Source organism: Corvus hawaiiensis, chromosome 9 (assembly GCF_020740725.1).
Source record: "Corvus hawaiiensis isolate bCorHaw1 chromosome 9, bCorHaw1.pri.cur, whole genome shotgun sequence".
Classification (NCBI taxonomy): Eukaryota; Metazoa; Chordata; class Aves; order Passeriformes; family Corvidae; genus Corvus; species Corvus hawaiiensis.
Window position 1 is genome coordinate 10,380,850 of NC_063221.1, and position 22,858 is coordinate 10,403,707.

The following is a 22,858-nucleotide window of genomic DNA, read 5'->3' on the forward strand; positions in this document are numbered from 1 at the left end:
TGTGACTCTCTGTATACACTCTGTGAACCTTTTTCCTTTAAGACTTCCTTTGGTTTTGTTCTAACCAGTAGCATTTCATACTTTCTGTAGGTTGTACACTATATGTTAAAATATTTTTTCTGCAGAAATAGAATGTGCACTGCCATCACAGCGCCATAGAGATTTCTCTCCCAAGGAAGATAAATACCGCAGTGGAGCTGTTGTGAAATTTACCTGTGCAAAAGAGTACATCAGGGTGGGACCTGCCTCTACTCAATGCTACCACTTTGGGTGGTTTCCACCACCACCACTGTGTAAAGGTAATTCTTCTGCAGTAACTCAGACTGAGCTGGTAAATGGCTTGCACAAAATATATTAATCAGGGTATTGACTTTAATGTTTGAAAAATTTTTATTGTTCAAAACTGCGTAAATAATGTGCGGTATGACAATGAGTAATTTGAGTAGTGTCCTCTCTTACTATATCCCAAATGTGCTAAGTTTTGCCATCGCCTGATATTGATACCCATCAGATATTGCACCCTGTGCTCTTCTTTTTCTGATCGCATGAAATTAAAGGAAAAAAAAACTGTTTTGGAGATGACACAGAGCTGAGCCCAAACAAAAGAAATACAGTGAAGGATTTTCCTGTGAAATTCTTATACAGTAGGATGAACAAATTCATGCAGAAGAAAAAATACGTACCCCTATACTTAGCATTCTTTTTCACTTGGAGCACAACTTCCTGGCATGTGAGAAGAGTTTCTTGTGCTGGTGCTGAGCCCCCTCATGAGGTGCATAGGCTTTCACAAAGCTTGGGAGGATGAAGGGACCTCATATTCCTGACCTCCCTTTCTTCCCACTCAGTCAGCTTTCTTGGTGACTTTCACTCTGTCATCCTTCTTTTTGCTCACTCTCTTTTGCATATAAAAGCAAGTCTATTTCATATATTTGGCTCTTTAGCTCATGAACATTTTAGGGTCCCTTAATAGGAGTTCCATTCACTGCATCAAAAGTGAATTCCTTTAATATACAGTGTGTGTATGTATCTGTATATATATATATATATATATCTCAATCACTTGCTAGGTAATTTTTAGGACATAGGTTATTCCTTGCAGAGTTGTCGATTTTCTTTTAAGAATACTGAAGTTGCCATTCTTGTAACACTTTTCTTTCTCTTAAAACTGGGTTGGTTTTATCACCCACTTTTCTCAGAGCAGGCATTGACAGTGCATGGAAGTGAGAGACAAGAGTAAGCCAGGGTCACACATATCTGTGTGTGATCTCCAGCCCAGCAAGAATCCAGACACACAAAGTCATAAATCAATGACCTGCTTAACCCATTCCACTGATTTTTCTTCACTTTAAATGATGCATTCAATTTGTTTTATGTTGTACTTAACATGTAACTGTGGTGAAAGTACTGAGTTCAGAGCATAGACTTATCTCTTTATTTCAGGGAATGTCAGAGGCTGTGGACCTCCCCCTGAAATTACCAATGGAAGTATTGTTGATGGGTCTGTGGAACAGTATCAGCATGGGGACAGAAAGCAATATGAATGTAATGGCGAATTTAAGTTGGTTGGATCAAAGGAAATAGAATGTGTTGATGGACAGTGGTCACCTTCTCCCTCTTGCATTGGTAATCTACACAACTCTTACTTCTGAGAAGTCAGTAATTCTCTGCAGGCTATTACATCATAGATATTTTCAATTAAAGTTACGTATTTGCAGATGTAACATTGTGTTCAAAGTAATAAAATAGTAAGATAAAACTGCATGATAAGCCCATTACTTGTGCTGTCACTACCACTGCAACAGTGCCAGCCCAAAGCAGGAACTGCAGTTCTCACAGAGAGGTGACAGCTCTGCAGTACTCTAAGAGAGCTCACAATGGGTTTCAGTTCTTGTAATAATTCTAACTGAAAGGGCACATTACAATTGTGTAGGTGTATGATCAATTATAATTTTGACTGATCAAAATCAGGGATTCAGGTGACCTGAATTAATTGAAGGTTTCCTTACTCTTTATGGTTTATATACCAACAGCTTGGGAAAGTACTGTCAGCTGAAACTACCTGTGGATCATGCTGGTGTTGGAAAATGAGGGGAAAAGACAGGAGAACAATTTACCAAACTGACTAAAAGATATACGTACTCCAGCTGTGTTGAAATATAGTTGCTACAATTAGTGGGTGTAGGTTTGGTTCATCAAATGCAAATACAGTTATTTTTACTTGAGTTTTTTCAGCTATTGATATGTGATTCCTGTATTATTGTGGAATACTTCTGCTCTTTTCAACAGAAGACAAAATGCCGTGTGAATCGCCTTCTTCTATCCCGAATGTTGTTCTACATCAGGCAGACCAGACCCAGTATTCACACGGGGATGAAGTAACTTGTGGATGCAAACCAGGCTCTGACAATACTGAGGAAATGAAAATAAAATGTCTTAATGGAGAATGGAAGCCTTTACCTATTTGTGCTGGTAATCTGTTTCCATAATATTTCAGATGTGAGTGTAACATAGTTGTATACAAAATTTGAAGGACTTCATCCCAGTAAGGTAGCCAGACATGCTATAGTCTCATGCATCAAAACTAAGTGGTTTTAATTTACTCCTTTTAAATGGAAGCATGTCTTTCATCCTGGAAAGACTCTGCACCTACAGCTTTGTAAAGCGAACAAAATAGGCACTTACACAGTGGTTAAAATCAAGTATTAAAAGGAATTAAAAGTAATATTAATAGCTACAATATGTTAGGCTTATCCCACACTAACTATTTTTATGCAGATTAGTCCTTCTCAGAGAATGAGTAAGGTTGGAAGGGTCCACAGTGGGTCGTCTGATCCACCCTCCCTGCTCAAGAACCCACCCAGTAAAGTTCTTCCTCATATCCACATGGAACTTCTGTACAACTGATGACATCTTCATCAGTACATATTATCAGATCTAAATCTACTTTTCAAGCTCTTTTTATTTTTTTTCAGATGCATCCCCTCAGTGTGTAATTCCAGAGGACATTGAGCTGGTGCACTCTGGCCAGTATCCCATGTCAAGAAGGAAAACTGGGTTCCATAAAGTTATACGTTATACATGTACATTAACTGATGAAAATATTAAACAGGCAACTTGTGTGTCTGGCAGATGGACTCCAGAGATTGCATGTACAGGTGCGTTTTTACATTTGCACCATTTCTTTTGCTACAGGCATGATAAATGCTCATTATTAAGGTTTCTTAGCATTGCTGTATCACTAGGCTGAAATAGAAATACTTACTTTGATTGTATGCTAAAGGGTAGTTGTGGCTATCATTTGAGCACTAGGTTTAGCACTCTAAACTAGGTTTAGAGATGCACTACTTTAGTAAGGCAGACTTAATGCTCTCTACTCTGACAATTGGAATGGTTGTCACTGGCACTTCTGATGTCAGAAAAGATGCAACGACAAATTTAAGCTCAGTTCTTCAAAAGGGCTTTACCCTGATACGAATCAGAGAGCACATAGCTCAAGCTCCAGTCAAAGTTCCTTTACTTCCTGTAAACCTTCAAAGTTTTTCTATTCTATTTTTTTCCACCATTTTTCCAATTGCTTCCTAGTGAAACTATGACAAAAAAGCTGAGTTGGCCAATGCAAAAGCATAGACCTAGACCATGATGCCCATATGTAACACACAGCAGAGGTCAATGTCTTCAGGGCTGCCTTAATGCATGGCAGAGCAGAATGCTGTCTGTAGAAAGCGTGATTGTAAAACAACCATTGCCTCACTCCCTGCTTTGGTTATACCAGACTTGTGGGAAATGATGCATGGAAGTGGGAGAAGTATGGCAATCACTGTCCCTACCTTAGTTTTCTGGAACAACTAGAAGCAAGAAACCAAGCTCTGGAAGTCTCCTCAGATCTCTGTCCTAGATCTCCCCCATTCTCTCCCTTTTTCTTTCCTTTGGCAGAAAGACCCCTTCATCCCTGGACTGGAAAAATTTAAGCCTATTTCTTTCTTTTCTTTTAGCTTTCTCATTTAGCTCCATCAGCTTCGTCTGAAGAACAAACAAAACGAGAACTCCAGAAGTTGGTTCAGTTTTCCTAAAATAGTTCATTACAGAGAGAGGAACAGGGAAAGCACGAAAGAGTGTGCAGCTGTGTGAAAGGGAAAGGAGGGTCTACAAGAAACTCCATCTTAGCTTGGTGTAGATGAGTGTGACTGTTTTCTCCATGACTCTAGAAGCATATGAGCACCTGAAGGCAGCTCTGGTGTTTCTGAAGCAGAACAAAATTATCATAGTATTAATGAAAGCTTGAGATAGCTATTGGCATTATCTAGCACGTGTGTTGTTTTGGCTGCTTGTGTTGTAATCTCTGATGAACTGCTCTTTATTCTATTGTAACATGAATATGTGTCCTTAGCTGAGGAGAGTGTGTGCCCACCTCCACCTCAGGTGCCTGGTGCTCAGCAGACAATAGTAGGAAGAAACTACAGGAATGGGAGTAAAGCAGCTTTTTCGTGTGTCGATGGTTTCCAGCTCGTTGGTACAAGGGAGATAACCTGTACAGACGGGAAATGGCAATCACCACCTCACTGTGTGGGTCAGTACTGGCGAATTTCTTTCCATCATTTTATTGTAACATTCATGAGTAACATTCATATGTTACTCATTTGCAGTCATCATGAGCAGGAGGCTGCTGTTATTTACCTAAGATTATCATGAACAGGTAACTGCTGGAAAGCAGTAGAACATAAGTTGCTAAAAAGAGTGCAAACAGCTGCAGTCTTTTCATTTACGCAGACTTATCTGAGATGGCATATACAATTTTCAGGTAATCCCTCAAGAGCTCTGGACTAATTTGTTTGCTTAGTATACTGCATAACAGAGTCTCAGTTTTTACTGGGGGCCTTAAATAGTATCCTGTATTCTGTAAATTATTTATTACTTAGTTACAGTTGCAATATTAATTGTCTTGCATTATTGTTTATCTATGTTGTCTGTGTTTTTTAGAAAGACCATGTTTGCCACCACAAGCTGTAGAATGTGCTGATGCTCCCAGGCTGGAAAATCCAAACTTAAAAATTGAAAGAGAAGGGAAAACATTTTATTTGCCTGGTGCTAGATTTAAGTATATTTCTCGTTCTGGGTACATGTTAGATGGACCAACAGAGATAAATTGTTCTATGGGAAAATGGACTGCAGCTCCTTCATGCTTGGGTAATATCAAAAATTACTTTTTTTGAAGTTCATTTAGAAATGAAATTGAAAGAACTTTAAACTGGAGGTTGATCAGTAAATTTTTCCATTCCATATTTTGCTGTGGAATCTTATTTTCCATCATGGATGTCTTCAGAACAATCCTGATTGGATGCAAAACTGACTTTGCGAATGCAACTTAGTTTTTAAATAATCCTTCATATTCTTGCAGTCTTTGTTCAGTTCATATCTCTGCCAGGTGAGTCCTGGGCATATACTCCTGATCCAAGGATCTCTTTTCTACAGAGTCCACTGGTGACTAAAAGTTGCTATGGTGCCTCAGGGCTGGAAATTACTTCAGTGTAGCAAGGGACAAAAGTGTCTAGGAAAACTTTCTGGCATGCTTAGAAACAGAATTGAAATATTTCAATGCCTGAAGTCTGTGTATATTTGGGGGCACGGCTTATTTAATTTTCTGCATGCTATCTTTTATACAATTATTAACTAACTTATTATAAAATTATATAATCCACTGTCAGCAGATGACTATGCTGATGTTTGAAATAGCTCTCTAAAGCACCTGTTTGATGGTAAAAGTACACTTCTTCAATGTGTATCACAGTAGCACAAGCATCAGATTTCTGTTTTCTTTTCAGAAATGCCATGTGGAAGTGTTCCAAAAGTTGCCAATGCTCAGTTTGAAGGCAGAAACAAGAAATTTTATGAGCCTGGTGAAACAATTCGCTACGAGTGTGGTTCAGGGTTCCTGATTGTTGGTTCCCCTGAAATTATCTGCAGAAAAGGAAACTGGACAGCACCACCTTTCTGTGAAGGTACACGTTCTACTTCTAAGTAATCAATGATTCTTCTTAGTATTTCATGTTGTGAATTAAAATAATTTAAACTCAGACATGCAGGTGAGTCAGGCCAATAGAGCCAACAGGTGACTTGCTTTGAATGGGCTGCTACAACACCTATTTTTCTGGCTTCTGGGAAACAACAAGCAGAGTAGATTAGCAAAGCAATCATCTTCCTGTGGGCTGGTACCTGAATCCTGGCTCTCTGCTGAAATCAAGCAGGCAGACTTTATGGAAGAATGCATGCTGGCTGCAAAGGAGGAGATAACTGTAGGGTAATGGATCTTATTTTCACATCACTAAGCATGTCAGTTGCTGACAGGTACCTTCAAATAGTAAATAAATCATGTCACTCTGCCAGCCTGGTAGCACACAATGCTGTACAGCACACCTGGCTGATCTCTGTGACTTCTCTTTTTTTAGGCAAACATAATACTGGGTGCTGAGGCATTGCAGAATAAACCATATATTCTTTTTCTGTCTGTAGAAAATTATGTGCTCAAAGTGCTTTTGCTCACCAGGAGCTCTGGAATGCCGTGTTGTGTGATTCTTGTATCGCTCACTACACAATCCTCTCTTTCCAGATGCCAGCTGTGGAGCCGCGCCTGAAATCCCCAATGCGCGCATTATAGGCGCTCCGAGGCAGAGGTATCTGCCCGAGGCCAAAGTGCACTACCAGTGTGAAAGCAATTTTCAGATGACGGGTGAAAATTATGTTACTTGTTCAAATGGTCAATGGTCACAAGCACCAGTTTGCAGAGGTAGGAGTCTGTGCTTTCCCCTTGCCTGTTAGTGTAGAGGCAGCTGCTTCTCTACCTAAATACTCTAAAGACTTCACCTTTTTGGCTTCTGTTTTCTTTGGCTACCCCAAATTTGAACTTGCTATTGCTTCCTTGCACAGCACTTTAACTTGATGGTTCTAGAAATACTGGGAATATTTCTATCAGCGGTAAAAACATTCCTGAAGAAGTAGGCCCTAAAATGTGCTGCTTTGTCATTCTCCTGTATGCTGTTGGTATTTTCCCCACTCTCCACCACTTCAGTGAGTTTCAGTGCACAGACATGTAAGGGCTTCTCTCTAGTTCAAAGCTGAACGGAAGCAGGAGTAGGGCAGAGAAGCAGATTTTCTTCTGCAGTGCTCCACTCTGACCAATGCAGACCCCAGCAGAGACACAGATCTAAACCATGTAAGATCTGCTAGGGCCATGGAAGTGGAAAGGTCGTTCCTGTGACAAGGAGCTGGGCTCCAGTCCCCTGTCCCAATCTGTGGCTGCAGGGTGAGCACACTGGAGCTGACTGTGCCTACCCAGCCCTGAGCAGCACAGACTGACAAGCTCCTCCAGCACTGCCAGCCCTCCAGAGCTCTGCACTTCAGCAGGGAATCAAGTTTGGCTGCTACCTCTGTGGTTTCCAGGAAGGCCAGGACTCCCTGGGGAGAGACAAGGGTGGTGTGGTTCTTGTGCATAAGTACAGAAACACCTGGCTTTTTCTAGAAAGTCCTATTGACCCTGCCACCTCCTGAGAGTTCTGGACAGCTGCTGCCACTGCCACACCTCATTGCTTTCCCCATGGTGAACTCCTGTGACCCACCTGAGGCAGAAAATCTGTACAGAAATTGTAACATGGCCAATTCCTTTCACTTATGGTTGTATAAATATCTTAACAACTGCAAAGGTGACTGCAGCGGTGTCTCTTTTCAGATGTGAGATGTGAACCTCCTCCAGAAATTGCTGGTGGTAGAATTGATGGTATTAAAAAGCCCAGGTATATCCCTGGGGAGAGTGCAAAGTATCAGTGCTGGCAAAATTTTAAGATGACTGGGGCTTCCACTGTAGTGTGCCAGAATGGGACCTGGACAGAGCTGCCAACTTGCAAAGGTAATTTCATATTCTCTCTCTCTCTCTCTCTCTCTCTCTCTCTCTCCATCCAGTCTCCTGTCAGTGACAGCATCAGGAAGCTGCCTCATTGGCATTTAGCATCTCAGTGCCCTCACTGGGCACAGCTGCAATGGATCTGGCACACTCAGGACAAGGCCATTTTCTCAGGTCTCTGTTCCAAGCTGAGTGACCTGGGTGGCTTCACTCAAGAGGGCCAAATGCCACACCTTTTGCAGGACAAGATGAAGTCCTGCAGACAGCTGCAAGTACTTAAACTGTGCTCAAATGGTGTGAGCTGGCAGTTGTGAGCCTGAACATTGGAGAAATGAGAAACTCTTGCTCCTGCCAGCTGTTTGGTTTTCTCTCTGCTTTCCTCTGGTTCTGAGTAGTGCCAACGATAGCGTGGGTGGTATTTCTGACCAGACCTCTTCTGCAGTCAAACTTCCTCTCTGATTGGGAAATTTCTTTCAGGACAACGTGGGAAATGTGGCACACCTCCAACTATTCAAAGTGGAGAGCTTCTTGTCTTCCCCTTGCAAGAATATCAACAAGGTGATACTCTGGAATACAAATGCCCAGATTTCTATGTCTTGGAAGGATCTGCAACAATCACCTGTCGTAATGGGCAGTGGACAAGCCCCCCAGTTTGCCTAGGTAGGTTGAAGCATGTGCTGGGTGGCCAAAGGCTCTGACCACTCCTCTTGTCTTCTTCTCAGACCCTGAGGGCAGCACTGGTGCAGCAGCACTTGTGCTGTGGCCACAATGCTGGCAGGGCAGAATGGCAGTGAGTCCTCCTTTTGTCCCAAAGGAGCTTCTTCTTAAAGTCAGCTTGTGTAGTCCCTGCTGCTGCCAACAGGTCCACGGGGGGGGAGCTGGCTGAACTGGCCTCTGTGAGGGGATCTCCATTACTTGTGTAGAGCTCCTGAGTGCTCCCAAGCTGGGGACACGGCTCCACCCAGCAGGCTGTGAGCCACGAATATGGCTCTGCATGAGTGGCAATGCTGGGGAAAGCCAGGGGTGCCTCCATGATGAGAAAACAAATTTAGAGAAGTACTGAGCCAGAAGGGAAGGAAGGATCTCAAAAAGTAGATGGGGAAGTTCACTGGTGCCTGGTGTCTTCCCCACCATGCACTTCATTCTTGCCCTGTCTGACTGTCAGTGTGATAAGGCTTCTCCAGCGCTTTTTTTTCCATTTAGCTTGGATGCGAATGTCTTTTCTGTTGCAAGTAATAGAGGGTCAGAGCAAATACTTGGAAGCATTTTTTTGATGTGAAGAACGTCTGTAGGCCCTAGGGGCAAAACAGGTACATGTGGTGTGTCTGTATGAAGTGCTGACACTCTTCTCTTGACTTTTTCAAGTGGCTTGTACAGCATCAGAAGAAGATATGGACATAAACAATATTGAGCTGAAATGGGTTGCAAAAACCAAGCTGTATTCCACATCAGGGGACTATATTGAATTCCAGTGTAAACCAGGATATCTGAAACAGCGAAATAGTCCCAGCCTCAGAGTACAGTGTGTGGAGGGGACATTGAACTACCCACGCTGCATACTGGGAAGTAAGTCATCCCCTCTTCAACTTCGCTGTTCTGTTGTTGCATTTTTAGTGCTGAAGGGAAGCAGCACTTTTCTGCTTTGCCTTTCCTGGGGGAGCACCTGGGAGGAGCCAGGATGTGAGAGCCTCCTGGAAGCTGCAGGCATGGAGGGGCAGTGCCAAGAAGTCATGGCCCAGCACACCTGAGTTGGGAAAGAGCACTCAAGGCACTCAGAGGGTGCCAACAGAGCATCAGTTGTCTAGTGTGAGATCTACAGGCAAGTAATGGAAGTGTTTTTTTGCAGAGAGCTGTACCCTGGATAGGAACGCTATGGCAACGAACAATATTCAGTTGCAGTCATCCAGCCAGTCAAGCATTCACTATCGCTCAGGGGATCCCGTTGTCTTTGAGTGCAAGCCTGGCTACCAGCAGGCTTCCCAGGTGGAGAAATTCAGAGCGCAGTGCCTGAACGGAGTGATTAGGTATCCTGAGTGTGCAAGTAAGTGCTCACTGCCAAAGACATGGGGCAGGGGTTGCAGGAGGCAATTCTGCTGAAATTGCCTGCCCACTGCTCTGAGGAGCCCCTGTGGGGTGTCAGGATTGGTATTCATGTCTTTTCCCCTTTTTTTCCTCTTTACACAGAATCAAGGTATGGGTAAATGGAAATGGCATGAGGGAGCCCAGGCTGAGGAAATGAAAGAGCCCTCAACCAACCAAGTGCTTTGAGCTCAACTTTTCCTGGTGTTTCCCAGTTTGCTGTGCTTTGTTTGCAGCTTAGCCAATGTTCTCTCTTGGAATTTGGTATTGTTTTTATTATTGGATGATTGTATTTGCGTATTATCCACATTAGATCTAGTTTTATAAATGTATTTACATTTTATCCAGCCAAAGGGTAGTGCGTGCATTTTATCCATTTTATACTGATCTCACTGTTATTTTATTAACAATTGTGGCCAGAAAACAGGCTGGCTTTGGTGGCATACTGAGACAAGAATTAAAGCTCACAGCTAATTTGATTATCAGCGCACAGAGTGTGTTTGGCCTTGTCTATTCCTACCTTCTTCCACTTGCTTGGAAATGAGCCTGGGGTGAGTGTCCTGAGTGCCTGAGCAGAAAGAGCAAGTGGAGCCTCCTTTGAACAACTCAAGGAAGTCTCTAGCCAGAAGCAGTTCCGGGGGACTTGAGCCAGATATTTCCTGCAAGGGCAAGACGTTGGGGTGCAAATAATTGGGGTTTCTAGGTGAATGTGGGAACTGCATCCTGGTCCAGGCCTTGGATGGGCCAGTCTGTGCCACCCCCAGCCCCATCTGCCCTTCACAAACAAGGAGGACGTGCCTGTGGAAGTCAGTGGCAGCGTGGCTGTGGTAACAGCGTACTAATGCAGTTCATGATTCAGAATGGGGAGAAAAAAGCAAGTACCAGAGTACAAATCATGCACCTTAGGAGAGCAGAATTTGACTTATTTAGGAAAAGAGTAGATGGGATTGCTTGGGACTCACAGGAGTTGAGAAAAGCTTGTAAGTCTTGAAGCACAGGATCCTGCAAGCACAAGATTATTCAATTATCATCTTCAGGAGGAAAAACACATTTACCTTGACTGGCTTATCTAATCAGAGACTTCACAGAGATCTCTGAAGCAGAAAAGGTATCAATGTACAGGGGATTGAGGCAGAAACAGGCTCCAAGGTGAGCTGTCCATGGCAGTGATGTGGCATGTATGGATAATGTTAGAAAAAAGCTCAGAGTGGCACTTGCAAGGGCCATCAAGGGTCACAAGAAGGTATTCTATTACTACACTAGGATTAAAACAATGAATGAGAAAATGTGGCATGTCACTAAAACAGGTAGGTGAGTGAGTGGCAGCAGCCCCACACGAAGCTCGAGTATGCGATGCGTTCTTTGCCTCCAGGTTCATCAACAAGATGCTGCCTTCATGTCTGCAATGCCCCTGATCCTGTCCTGTGCTCACAGCCAGTGTTGTGTGTACATCCAGAGGAAGTGATGGGGCTAAATGAATTCTACTTCCAGCAGCTGTTCCAGCAAGGGCCTTTTAATCCCCTTCTCTCCATTTCACCCAGATTTCTCTGTAAAAAGAAGGGTAGTGCTATTACTTACATGGTGTAAAGTATTTTTATCAACCCTTTTTTCCACTTATTCGTTGACTGGGTTTTGATCAAATAAGCAGAATTTGTCTATTCCTGAATGCTTTAATTTCTTTTTCTGTTTTATTCTTTCATGTAACTCTTGAAAAAGCCTTGGAAACCCATACAGAGCACCATACATGCTATGATTTCACAGACACATGAGTTTAGACATAAAAGACAGAGAATACCCTTATAGTGGCTTTTTTATTAAAACCGACTGAAATGGATTGTCCATATTCCTGGATTCTCTTCATAGCTGTAGTCACACATGTTCATAGGCAGAACCTTAAGAGTACCAATATATAAGAGTCATAAGAAATCATACAAAGTACTTGGATTTTAATATTCTTAAAATAGTTTTAAGAATAATAATTAACTACTCAGTAACTTTGTCTACTTTTAGGTTTTAAGTAGTTTTACAGATCCCTTAAAAACTTTTAGAGGCTCCTTACCTGTGAAGAGAGACATGAGTGCTGTTAAGATGTACAACTCCTTCCTTCAGATTTTTCCATGTGTATGCCAATATTGCATCCCTGTGCTGCACTGCTCATCCTCATCCCACAAACGCCTTTCCCTTCTGTCCCAATCCAGCTCAGACCCAGCACTCATTTCCCAAAGCTGAGTGGAGTGACCTGGAGAACATGAGGCCACCCTCATTCACCTACATACATACCTTTCCTACAGGCTTTCCTCAAGTCCATACTTGTTGTCCTCTTTCAACACACCTTGGATATGCCAGCTGTCCTCTCTTACACTGTACTTGAAATAAAGTTGTGCCAGATTCTGCTCCAAAATGGTTCCGTTTACAGTAAAATCCAACATAATCCCCGTGGTAAAAGTAAACTTGATCTGCATAGAATGCTTGCAGCAGCACATTATTTTTCTCCATTTCAGTTTTTGACAAAGTACATGGCTCTAAAAAAGAGAGACTTGATCAGTGCTAATAAATTGATTCTTATTGGAACAGAGTATTTTGACTAGGCTACACTAGAACTGTAAATTATTTCCCATTGTATTATTATTCTACTGCAGGCATATCATAGTTAAGGAAATAAAAAAAATGCCAAATGAGCTTAACTTGCTTCTACTAAAACTTTCATCTGTCACTGAAGAAACTGAAATTGAGATCTAAAAGTTCGAGCTGACAATACTCAATTTATAAATTTTAAGTAGCTGATTTTAGAGAGAATTCGAGTTGTTCAGCCTGGAGAAAAGAAGGATCCAGGGAGACCTCATTGTACCCTTCCAGAATCTAAAAAAGGCTTGTAAGAAAGATGAAGACAGGCTTTTTAGTAAGGCCTGGAGCAATAGGACAAGGAGTTTACGGTTTTAAACCATAAAGAGATGTAGATTCAGCCTAGACATAAGGGAGACATTACCACCAGTGAGAGTGGTAAAACACTGGTACAGTTTTCCCAGAAAGGCAGTGGTTGCACACTCCTGGGATCATCCAAGGTCAGGCTGGACAGGGCTCTGAGCAACCCTACTCATTGTAGGGGGTTGGACTAGATGGCCCTACCAGGTCACTTCCAGGCTGCTCCTTGAGGCTATGAATCTTACAGAGAAATTCTTATTTATCTTATTTATTACACCTACCTATACAAACTGGTGGCGAAGTCCACTGTCCTTCAGAGCAGTAGATTCTCTCAGAGCCTTGCAAAAAATGATAGTCAGAGCAAATATACTGAACTGAAGAACCACTGTCATACTGGGGCAGTGCTGGGAGAGTAAGAGCTCCATTTGCAATAGATGGTGGAGAGCCACATTTTTCTGTAGCAGCTGCAGTAACAATTAAAGCATTTCAGAAACATTCAGCATAAGAAATTAACAAATAGACAGCTTTATCATAAATTAAATGAACATGAAGGTTTTCTTTTTACAGCTCTCTTTCTACAGAGCTTTCAGTTTCCTGGGCTTGGAGAAGAGTTTCCCCCTCCTTTCTCCAGCCTTGCCCATCAAAGGAAGGTGTATCACTTTTCCATGCTTGGATATGTTAAACAATAGAGGTGCCTTATGCATCTGTATTGTTGAAGTCTGATTATTTACAACAGACTCCAGGCTCACACTGAAAGTAAAGCAAATAATTTCTAAATATGTCTAAGGTTGATTAATTAGAAAGGCAATGAAAAAATTATTGTTTTACCTTGAATAACACATTTTGGATATTTCAGTCTGCCATGGTCACACCGTGTCCTCCCAGGAGATGGAATGGCAATCTGGAGAAAATCATATCCCTGTTTACATTCAAACTCTATGAGATCTCCATGAAGGAAAATTAATTCTTCCCGTCTCCATTTCAATGTTATGTTGTTGCTGTCCATATCAGTTACATTAAGAGTACACGGTTCTAGGAAATAAAAGTGTATTTTAATAAAAAGCCACTGAACTGGTTTCTTAGCTCCCTTTTGTAGGAGCAAAGAAAGAGAACCCCAAGTCAATAGTTCTAAAATGCTTCTGAATCTTGCAAGACAAAGAAGTACAGATGCATAAAAAAAATGCAAATGGAAAGAAATGGTCTGAAGTAACACCGGAGACCAAACACATGCAAAAGGAAGGGATGCTTTCTGACAGGGTTCTTAAAACCAGGATCACATCAGGGAGTGTAGCCTTCCATTAGATGATTAACCTCATTAACTTCTGAAATCCCTGCTCAACATCAATAAAGCCTGACAGAGGGTCACCTACAAAATAAATTTCTACAAGTTCCACGAGAATCATTGGCTGCTAAAGGCCCTTATTGATGCTTTGCTGAGGGAAAGGCAGGGAGAACTCATTGGCAGTCTGGTGACAGCAGTGTAACACCAAATTCACATGGAATTTTCCTGAAGATAACATCAGCATGTACTCTTTCTGCTCTGATTAGGTGAGTGTTGAAAAGAAATCTCAGAAAACATGCAAAGGATGATGGGCTTATTTAGATGCTTAGGAAACAAATAATGCTCACAGGAAATGAGATTTCATTATTTCACAGGATTTGTTAAATTTGAGTATTCAGATCCAAAAATGCTGACCTGGACCTTTCAGTCTAAATAAGGTGACTTTTGTTCATTTAGAAATAAGCAATTAAAAGTGAATTGGTTGTTTATTTTCATTTTCATGGTAGAGTAAGAACTTCAAGGTGAGCCAATTTAACAAAGGATGTTAGAAAAATTGGATTATTTCATTAGAGATAGGAAGGAAACATAAACAAACAACTCATGTTTGTATTCCTGCTAGCATTGGCAATTGTCTAGTGGGAGTTCTACACATTGTGTTGGGCAGCATACATAAGAGCAGCACAGAAAAATTGAAAAGTTCAGGCGAGGATGAAACAACAGATACAAAGACACATAATCAAAAAAAAAAGGCTGAAAGTTTAAAAACAAAAGTCCAAGAAGTCATTGCTAATTCTTCATTAACTGTATCTAAAATCTATTTTGGGAATGGTCACACCATTCCTTCCAATTATCTATTGAAGGACAGGAAGAAATTAACTGAATGGACAATATGGAGGAATGAAATTGGAGAATCCTCCCAGGAAGCAGGGACAGCTATCTCCTAGAATAGCTCACTCAGGAAACAGAGTCTTTTTAATTGGCTGGTTTTAAGAACGGGCCAGAGAACACCCAGGAGAAGCCTGCTAAAAATTTAATTCTGGTTCATCCTCATATTTCTGGAATCTTTATTAACTCCAAAAAAAGAGAAAAGATGGTAAAGAAAAGATTATTTACAGGTTCTTTCCAATTTTCATTCCTTTCTGTATTACATATGACAAAACTCGCTTTTCCTCCCAAGACTCACCTAAGCAGGTTGGTTGCTCTGTCCAGTTCCCATGGTCACAGTAGACACTACTGGGCCCATCCAAAAAGTGGTAACGCTGACAGCCATATTCTACTGAGGAACCATTTTTGTAGCTTGCCAATAGTGGGCCCAGGACACCACCATTTTTAATCACAGGTGGAGAGGCACAGTCTTGCTGCACTTCTGATATGAGATAGAGAAACAGGCAATTAGATCTTGATTAGATTACAACAATGTTTACACTGGTGAAAGTATTAGACCAATACTTGACTGAGCAAAATAATTTGCATACAACTAAAATCCAAACCAACATAATTCCTTTTCCAAATTTCATTTTCAGAGATTCTACGCTTGCCTTACAGAATTGCAGACATGCACTTTATTTCCCTCTACACTTTACATCTATGTCTACTTTTGACTCCTGCTGGTTTACACTGAACACAGTAATCTGTTCTTTTTATGTGACAAGACCATCTTATTTGTTACGTGAAATGTTTCACCCATGTGTGGTTCAAAATAAACAAAAGAAACCTCACTGGAACTATTGATCAAAGGAACAACAAAATATACGAATTTGCATGTTCAAATAGTATTAAAGGGTACAAAATGACTGAAAGTAAATGCTGTATATGAAATAAAATTAAGAATACAGAGCAGGCTTATTGGTGTAACTTAGAAATAAGCAACAATAGTCTTTCATTAATTGGCTACATTGACATGTGTAGCACATGCAAGCATTTCCAGGAATAAGGAACTGTCCTATAACAAAAGTTACTCATAAAATGCCTATAATTGGATTGGAGAGCCCCTTTTAAATAGAAGGGCAACGTTCACCTACTCATATCTTCATTGCGACGTGTTTGGCTTGCCTTTATTTCTGCATCTGCCTCGAGTGGTGGTGGTGCCTCAGATTCCTGTTTATCCACAGTTCCTGTAACCATAGCAGAAACTCAGAACCAGTTTTCTCAGAAACAGCTCATTTTAAAGTACTACAACAGCCAGACATGATGCACTGTAAAATGTAATAATCCCAGTTTTCCAAGGAAGATGTCACAGGTGGCAGCTGAATTCACCTAGCTCATCCTTCTTTTTAATCTGGGAACCATGGATTGCCTGCAAAATATGCAGCACTTTGCCTCTCAAGCCTTTTAACAGAGGAAAGCAAACAGTTTTGCAGATATAGAAACGAAAGCTCTCCAGAAAATTAAGGCATGGTTTGAAGAATCATTTCAGTTCAGTTGTCAGCCTTCACAGAAGTACTCACCAATACAGACAGAGGGTGATGTCCATTTTCCTCCTTCACACTGGATTTCCTCAGATCCTCTTCTTCCCAAGGTACACTGCACACGAACTTTGTCTCCATTACGATGTGTTCTTCTGGCTGTGCTGATATGGCCATGAGGGAGTGGTGGTGGAGGACATTTATTTTTTACATCTGAAAATAAAAAATTGCATATTGTTTTCTCTCTTACCAAAGCCACGTACACAATTAAGCTCACCATACACAATGCAAGCCTATCACTCTAAAGGCTTTTTTGGCTAATCCAGAGTAACAGCTTAATAAAATTTTCTCAATTTTCTTAATACAATGGGAGACCTGAACAAACAAGTGATTTTGCATTCAACAAGTATAAAAATAGAAATACTATGTCATTGTACTGCTATAAACAAATTTGTAATTTTTCCACAGAGACTTAATAAAATGTTCTTTAAAGGACTCCAGGAAATAGAGATTTCCCGTACCCTCCCCATTCATATAATATTTAAAGCAGATTATGCATTAATTTTAATGCTACAGAAGGAGCAATAATCATAGCCCATTTCCTATTTCCAAATTAAGTTTGTGATTACTGTATCCTCGAAAGTAGATTTAGGCCTTGTTTTCATCCTCCTGAGCATCTCCTCCTTCTCTGCACTCACTCAAGAAAAGTTCCTGCTGTGTCACGAGAATAAACACAGGGCTGGAGTCTAAGCTGTACTAAAGTTTGGTTTGTGCTGCTTTCCGCTCTATTCTGTATCTCAACTGCTTCACCTTTCATTCCTTTGGAACTTTCTTTACTGAGACTCTCCATTATCCCCCAATGACTGGGGAAGTGATAGCAATTGCTAAAGGTGTGTTTCTGTCCTCAGGACAATGTTTTAATTAATTCTGTTCAAAACAAGTAAGGTTTGGGGAGGCTGGACAACTCTGAAAGGTACCACAAGCTAAGGAGGACCTTGTTACAAATTTTATTTTTAATGCCCCTCAAGAGGTACATCCCCACCCCACAAGGCAGGATTAAGCAGGCCTGATTAAACCTTCATGTATTCTGAACAGAGTTTATTGAGCTTCTGGGTCTAAACAATTCCCTGTAACTGTTGATTCCTGCTTCTCCAGGATATAACAGAGAAACAACAGTAAGAGACAGTATCTGCTCTGTTGCTACAGTTCACTAAAATGTAGTTCCAGTTACCATTACCTTCCTTCCTGCTACTTTGGCTCCCTGCCCTTTGGCTAGCACTCTATTTAGATTTAGGCTGCAAACTGGTACAACTGTATTTTTATTTTGTATTCATAAAGCATTTCTTGAAAGAATGTGAGAGCTTTTCTCTAAGAATTTGACATAGTAAAACTATAAAAACAGGGTACCTTCACACACTGGAGGGTCTGGATACCACCCAAAATTGTAACACTGAATTAAGTCAAATCCGGTGACAGAATAATGTTTGTCACAGAAAAAGTGAACTACATCTCCTTCTTCATAGAATTTCTTCACAGGATGAAAACCTCCATGAGCAACTTCACTCAAAGAGGAGCAAGTTATTCCTGGGAATAAAACACAGCAGTGAAAACCAGTTGAGGAAAGCTCCCCCCACCAGCTGATGAAAGAAGCCTCTTTGCCGATTTTTACACATAGAATAAATCAGTTTTCAGAGAGAATGACATACTGGTGCAGCTGGGGGTGAGGTCCCAGCCGTGTGCGAGGCACAGCGCTGCCTCAGAGGCGTTCCCCGCCGCGGTGCGATATCCCTCCTCACACCAGTACTGCAGCGTCCCGTTCAGCTGCACCTCCTGCAGGGCCCTGGAGTAGCTGCCGTGGCGTAACTTGGGCACCTGACATGACTCTCAAAGAAATAAAGCACAGGCATGATGTTAATTGCTCTTTTTGTTGCGAGTATTTCAAAGTTTTCCTTAAATACACGTTAAAAGTTGTCATATCCCAGGCAAAACCTTGGTAAATAACAAATAATTACAAATGCAGTTGGTTGGCACAAGTTTTCCACTCGTCATTTAGAACAGAAAGTTGGTATGGCAATGGATTTATTTGAAACAGTGTGATTTCATCTCTGCTGATTCATTTTACATGGAATTGCGTCTATACAAATGCACAAAACCAGCAGCATGTGAAACCTGACAAAATCTTCCCCAGAGGAACAACTGAGAACCTGCTTTAGGAGTACTCAAATGAGAGTCTGTCATAGGCAGTTTGGCCCTATGTCAGAGACAAATATTACAGTCTACGACTTAAATATTTTCTTAAAGGACTTTTAAAACTGTATTGCAAAAACATTTTCTTAAAGGTGGAGACCACAGCCCCAGGGCTATCAGCTGCCAGGCTCACACAGACCCTCGAACCAACAGTGGAGGGAGGAGAGGCCTTGGGTATCTTGGAAAAGCCTCTGGTCAGAGGCACAGTGACTGCCCACCCTCCAACTGTGCAGAGCCCAGCTGAGGGGTGCTCACCAGGGAGGGGGGGGAAGCTTATCCACAGCAGGAGGGGGTGACATGGCCCATCAAAGGATCACCCCTCAAAGGGGTCCCCAGACCTTGCACCAGAGATGATGCAACAGACCCTCAGTGTTGCAAGGGACAGTGTCAAGCTGGCCCCTACAAGAGAGGCACGTGCGCGTTCCCACCTGGCCCAAAGTGGATTTTAATCCACGGAGTTCTGCACCCTTTGGCGTGTGGCGGCGTGTGGCGGCGGCGTGGCCACGGCAGCGACAGGGACCCTCACCACCAGCAGACCAGATGGAGGGGAGCAACGAGACGTCGTTGGCACCCTCAGATGGGTGATGTGCTTCCACCTAACCCCGTCACCTCTCCCTGTTCCCCCACCCCCCACACACCCTTCTTTTCTCCATTTCTTTCTTTCTTTCATCTTCCCTTCTCTTTGCCTCTTTTACTATTAAATAAAATACATCAATTTTTAGGCTTCAACATCTAACCTCTTTTGGTTTTAATCTTGTTTCTGGGAATATTTTGAACCTTCTTAGTTCTTTCCGGTTTATGCACAGAGACCTAGCTTGCTTTGCTTTTCTGGGTTTAAACCAGGTCGTAACACCCTACAGGTACAGCAAGGACAGTGAAACTAAATACATCTGCAATAGATTAAAAAGGAGAAAAATGCAGAATCCTACCAAGTTTTTTAGTACAGCTTGGCTGGAAGGACCATCCTTGTGGCTGACACTGCACTGTATCTTCAGTACCACCACTCAGGGTGTGGTAGCCTGGATTACATTTGTATTGCAATTTCTCATGGATTTTGAAGTCCATCTCTGTGCTGGAAAAAGAGCCATTTTCCAAAAGAGGCTTGCTGCATTTTCCTGAAGGAAAGAAAACAGCTTGGTTAGAAAGAATGGAATAATTTGTTCTCCAGGAAGCAAAAGAAGGGGTTTGTAGCTATACTGATCTAATCTTATTTTCTTGACCTACTGAAGAAACACTGCTCCAATCATCAAAAAATACATCAAGCCACCAGTAACAACATGGAATACAGCCAAGGAATCTAAAGCTAGGGAGATTGGAGAAGATATACATCTAAGGGAAAACTAAGTTTTCCCAGACTAAGAAAACTGGGCAACTTTCTTATGTTCTTATAAAAAACATAAATGGTTAAGAGCCCATAAAATATGTATTATTGTAAAAAAAATGCCATATATAAACCCATATAGCCTTGATATAAATAATTGATTGCATCCTGTACATTTTATCCCTTCTGTTATGCAGCTTCTTTTCCTATATATCCCAGGAAAACCAGCTAGGAAATGTTCCTGCTGGAAGCAATGAGGAGATGAATAAAGTTAACTCACTGTAGCATTGTGGCACTGGAGACCATCCTTTTGCTGTACAAGTTATTCTTCCATCTTGAGTCCCAGTTTCAGTCGTGTAACCAACCATACAAGAATAGGAGAGTTTTTTTCCTTTGTGCATAGGGAAATAGTAACTTTTGAAACTGTAATAGTACTGGGCAAGGTTTCCATTTTCTATCTGTGGCAAATCACAAGGTGTATCTGCAAAAGGATAAATATATTTCCCACTAAAAATTTCAGCCCAGATATGAATGTTTTTGCATGAATTTATTTAATATCAGCTTGACTGATACAGGCTTTCAAAGAAGAACAAAATTCAGAATACTTACAAGCATGAAGGGCCTTTTAAGACCTGCTGAAATGAAGACATACTACAATTTTATCAGCTTTTGCTCTTAGGGTTCACAAGAATATCAGCTGTAGAATAAAACCTCCTAATGTGAACTGGGCAAAACTGATGCAGGACACCTTGGTTTTACTCTATTTTGCCCAGAAGCATGAGCACCCTTTGCTACACAAACACACCAATGCCTACTGTAAAATTCAGTGACAAGTGTCAGGATTAGCTGTGCCTCAGCTCCTCAATTCAGAAAATGTTAGCAGAAAAGTAGGACAAACTGCCAGGAGGCAATGTATGAGTTAGGCTTTAAAAAGAGAATTTAAAAACAGTCAATAGAAAAGAAAGAAGAAATGGAGATTAAGGAAAAAACAATGGCAATTAAAAAAACCATCAGAACCCCCCAGTTATAGGAGAAGACCTTTAAAAAGAGTAGAGCTGAATATGACCTTGAGTTATTTAAAAAACCCCAAACTAAAAAACCAAATAAATGAACAAAAAAACCCAAAACAACAAACAGAAGAAGAAATCAATGCTGAAAATAGGGATAGAAAATGCAGGACCACCCCAGACTAACTGCTGCAGGTTCCATTTAACTTCCACTATTTTGCTTTGTAACAAATTGAAAACATTTCAATCCCCAAGACACTTCAATATATAAAAAGTTTTAATAGTACAAAATTCAATTTGTGTAAGTGCCTCAAAACAGCTCAAAGACACTTCAGAAGAAATTTCTTCTGAAGTCTGAACATTTCAATATTACAGCTTTGAGACTTAGACAGGAATCACCTACAGCTGAATCGTGATCATCAGCCATGTCACAACAGAATTGTATTTAAATTTAAAAAGCAGTATTTATGCAGTAAAGAAATGAAAGACATTGCCCTTACGTTACCAAGGCCGCATATTCTAGATTCAATGTACAATAGTATTCAGTGTGTTTACCTTCTGCAAAAAGCTTCCCTGAACACACCATAACTAGGAAGAAAAAACAGCTTTTCAATCTCATCTTCATTACTGTCTCCATCTACAGTTCCCACTACCTGTGAAAACTCCCTAAGTATTACTTTTGTAAATAATTAACTGAATTTTCAAAGGTATTCAACAAATGCCTCGATGTCTATGGTATTTTGTAACAAGTTGATTCACTGGAAAAACTATTTTCATTTATTTTAGTTCTCCAAATACCTTAGCACTAGACTGGCAGGATTCTACCTCCATTTGATACACTTTACCATCAGTAATTTATCATTTTACAGTGAAATCAGGCAACAAGCTTATGGAACACTTTAAACTTGCTGATCACTGTTCCCCTCACAACCTCCTGAGTCCCAAGTTTAAAGGGCATTCTGTTATCAGATTATTTACCCTGGCTGGAAGCAGAGACAATTCCCCTGTCCTCCAGCCTACCCCCAGAGTAAACCAGTCAGCTGCATGCTAGAGATATTCATGATTTTGGAGTTTCTTACAGGAACAACACAGTCACTCTTACTATCTGTCTGAGTTGTGTTGAACACAACAAGCCTCTTTCAAGTATTTTTTAAACAAAACCAGAAAAAATGAACCTCATACAGTCACCTGACTGACTAATGGCTACCAGTTGATTTAGCATCATTAGAGGTATAATGCTTAACTTTGGGAGTGGGAGGGTATAATTTTACAGTTTGCATTTTCTTGGCATTTTCGCTAAGCAAACACAATTCTGAGAATGCAGAAGAGAACAGGATGAAAAGGGATGCTGTGATGAACACAATCTATTCAGCCACAGGAGATGCATGCTTGTATGCACTGCTCACTTGATACAAAGAAGAAACTCACAGATACCTCCCTTAAAATGTCAGCTCAGAATTTCTAAATTCACCTTTACAAGATCCTGTTGTTCCATCACTATCTTGAAATGCATAAAAAACAGAGGAATTATAATATTTTTTTTCTTGCTGTCATACATGATCTCTCAAGACCTCACTAGAAAGTAGACTCGAGTTCCTCAAAACCAGCCAATTTTGAAATCCACAGCCTAAGCCTCCCTTTCTACACGTCTCTAGATCAGACAACATTACTGTCCCCCATAAACAACTGCTTTTAATAGAATTT

General features: G+C 41.1%; 2 protein-coding genes across 5 annotated transcripts in view; one reads left to right on the plus strand and one right to left on the minus strand.

Moving 5' to 3' along the window:
* Positions 1-10,457, plus strand: part of CFH (complement factor H) — a 27,996-nt gene extending 17,539 nt beyond the window's left edge. The window contains exons 12-24 of one of the 2 annotated variants that reach the window (XM_048312718.1): positions 126-299; positions 1,441-1,623; positions 2,287-2,469; positions 2,973-3,155; positions 4,388-4,567; positions 4,978-5,184; positions 5,820-5,996; positions 6,605-6,781; positions 7,721-7,897; positions 8,369-8,551; positions 9,257-9,457; positions 9,738-9,932; positions 10,076-10,457. In XM_048312718.1, the coding sequence (XP_048168675.1) occupies positions 126-299; positions 1,441-1,623; positions 2,287-2,469; positions 2,973-3,155; positions 4,388-4,567; positions 4,978-5,184; positions 5,820-5,996; positions 6,605-6,781; positions 7,721-7,897; positions 8,369-8,551; positions 9,257-9,457; positions 9,738-9,932; positions 10,076-10,092 (2,237 nt within the window). In that variant the 3' untranslated portion in view covers positions 10,093-10,457. The remainder of the gene's footprint in view (positions 1-125; positions 300-1,440; positions 1,624-2,286; positions 2,470-2,972; positions 3,156-4,387; positions 4,568-4,977; positions 5,185-5,819; positions 5,997-6,604; positions 6,782-7,720; positions 7,898-8,368; positions 8,552-9,256; positions 9,458-9,737; positions 9,933-10,075) is intronic. The other variant, XM_048312719.1, reaches the window with a different exon arrangement.
* Positions 10,358-22,856, minus strand: LOC125330018 (coagulation factor XIII B chain-like). Of its 3 annotated transcripts, none has more exons than XM_048312721.1 (12): positions 21,710-22,856; positions 20,428-20,628; positions 19,756-19,941; positions 18,286-18,462; positions 17,987-18,163; positions 16,622-16,792; positions 16,196-16,288; positions 15,358-15,540; positions 13,721-13,924; positions 13,174-13,356; positions 12,251-12,492; positions 10,358-11,517 (listed from the first exon to the last, which is right to left on the minus strand). In XM_048312721.1, exons 1-11 carry the CDS (start codon positions 21,789-21,791, stop codon positions 12,269-12,271), a joined length of 1,881 nt encoding a protein of 626 aa, XP_048168678.1. In that variant the 5' UTR covers positions 21,792-22,856; the 3' UTR covers positions 10,358-11,517; positions 12,251-12,268. The 3 variants fall into 3 exon arrangements, 2 of the variants coding, with proteins under 2 accessions (XP_048168678.1, XP_048168677.1); XR_007205349.1 differs by lacking the exon at positions 10,358-11,517 and adding an exon at positions 11,640-11,862 and having other exon boundaries at positions 12,030-12,492; XM_048312720.1 differs by lacking the exon at positions 10,358-11,517 and adding an exon at positions 11,640-11,862.
* Positions 22,857-22,858: the final 2 nt, after the last annotated feature.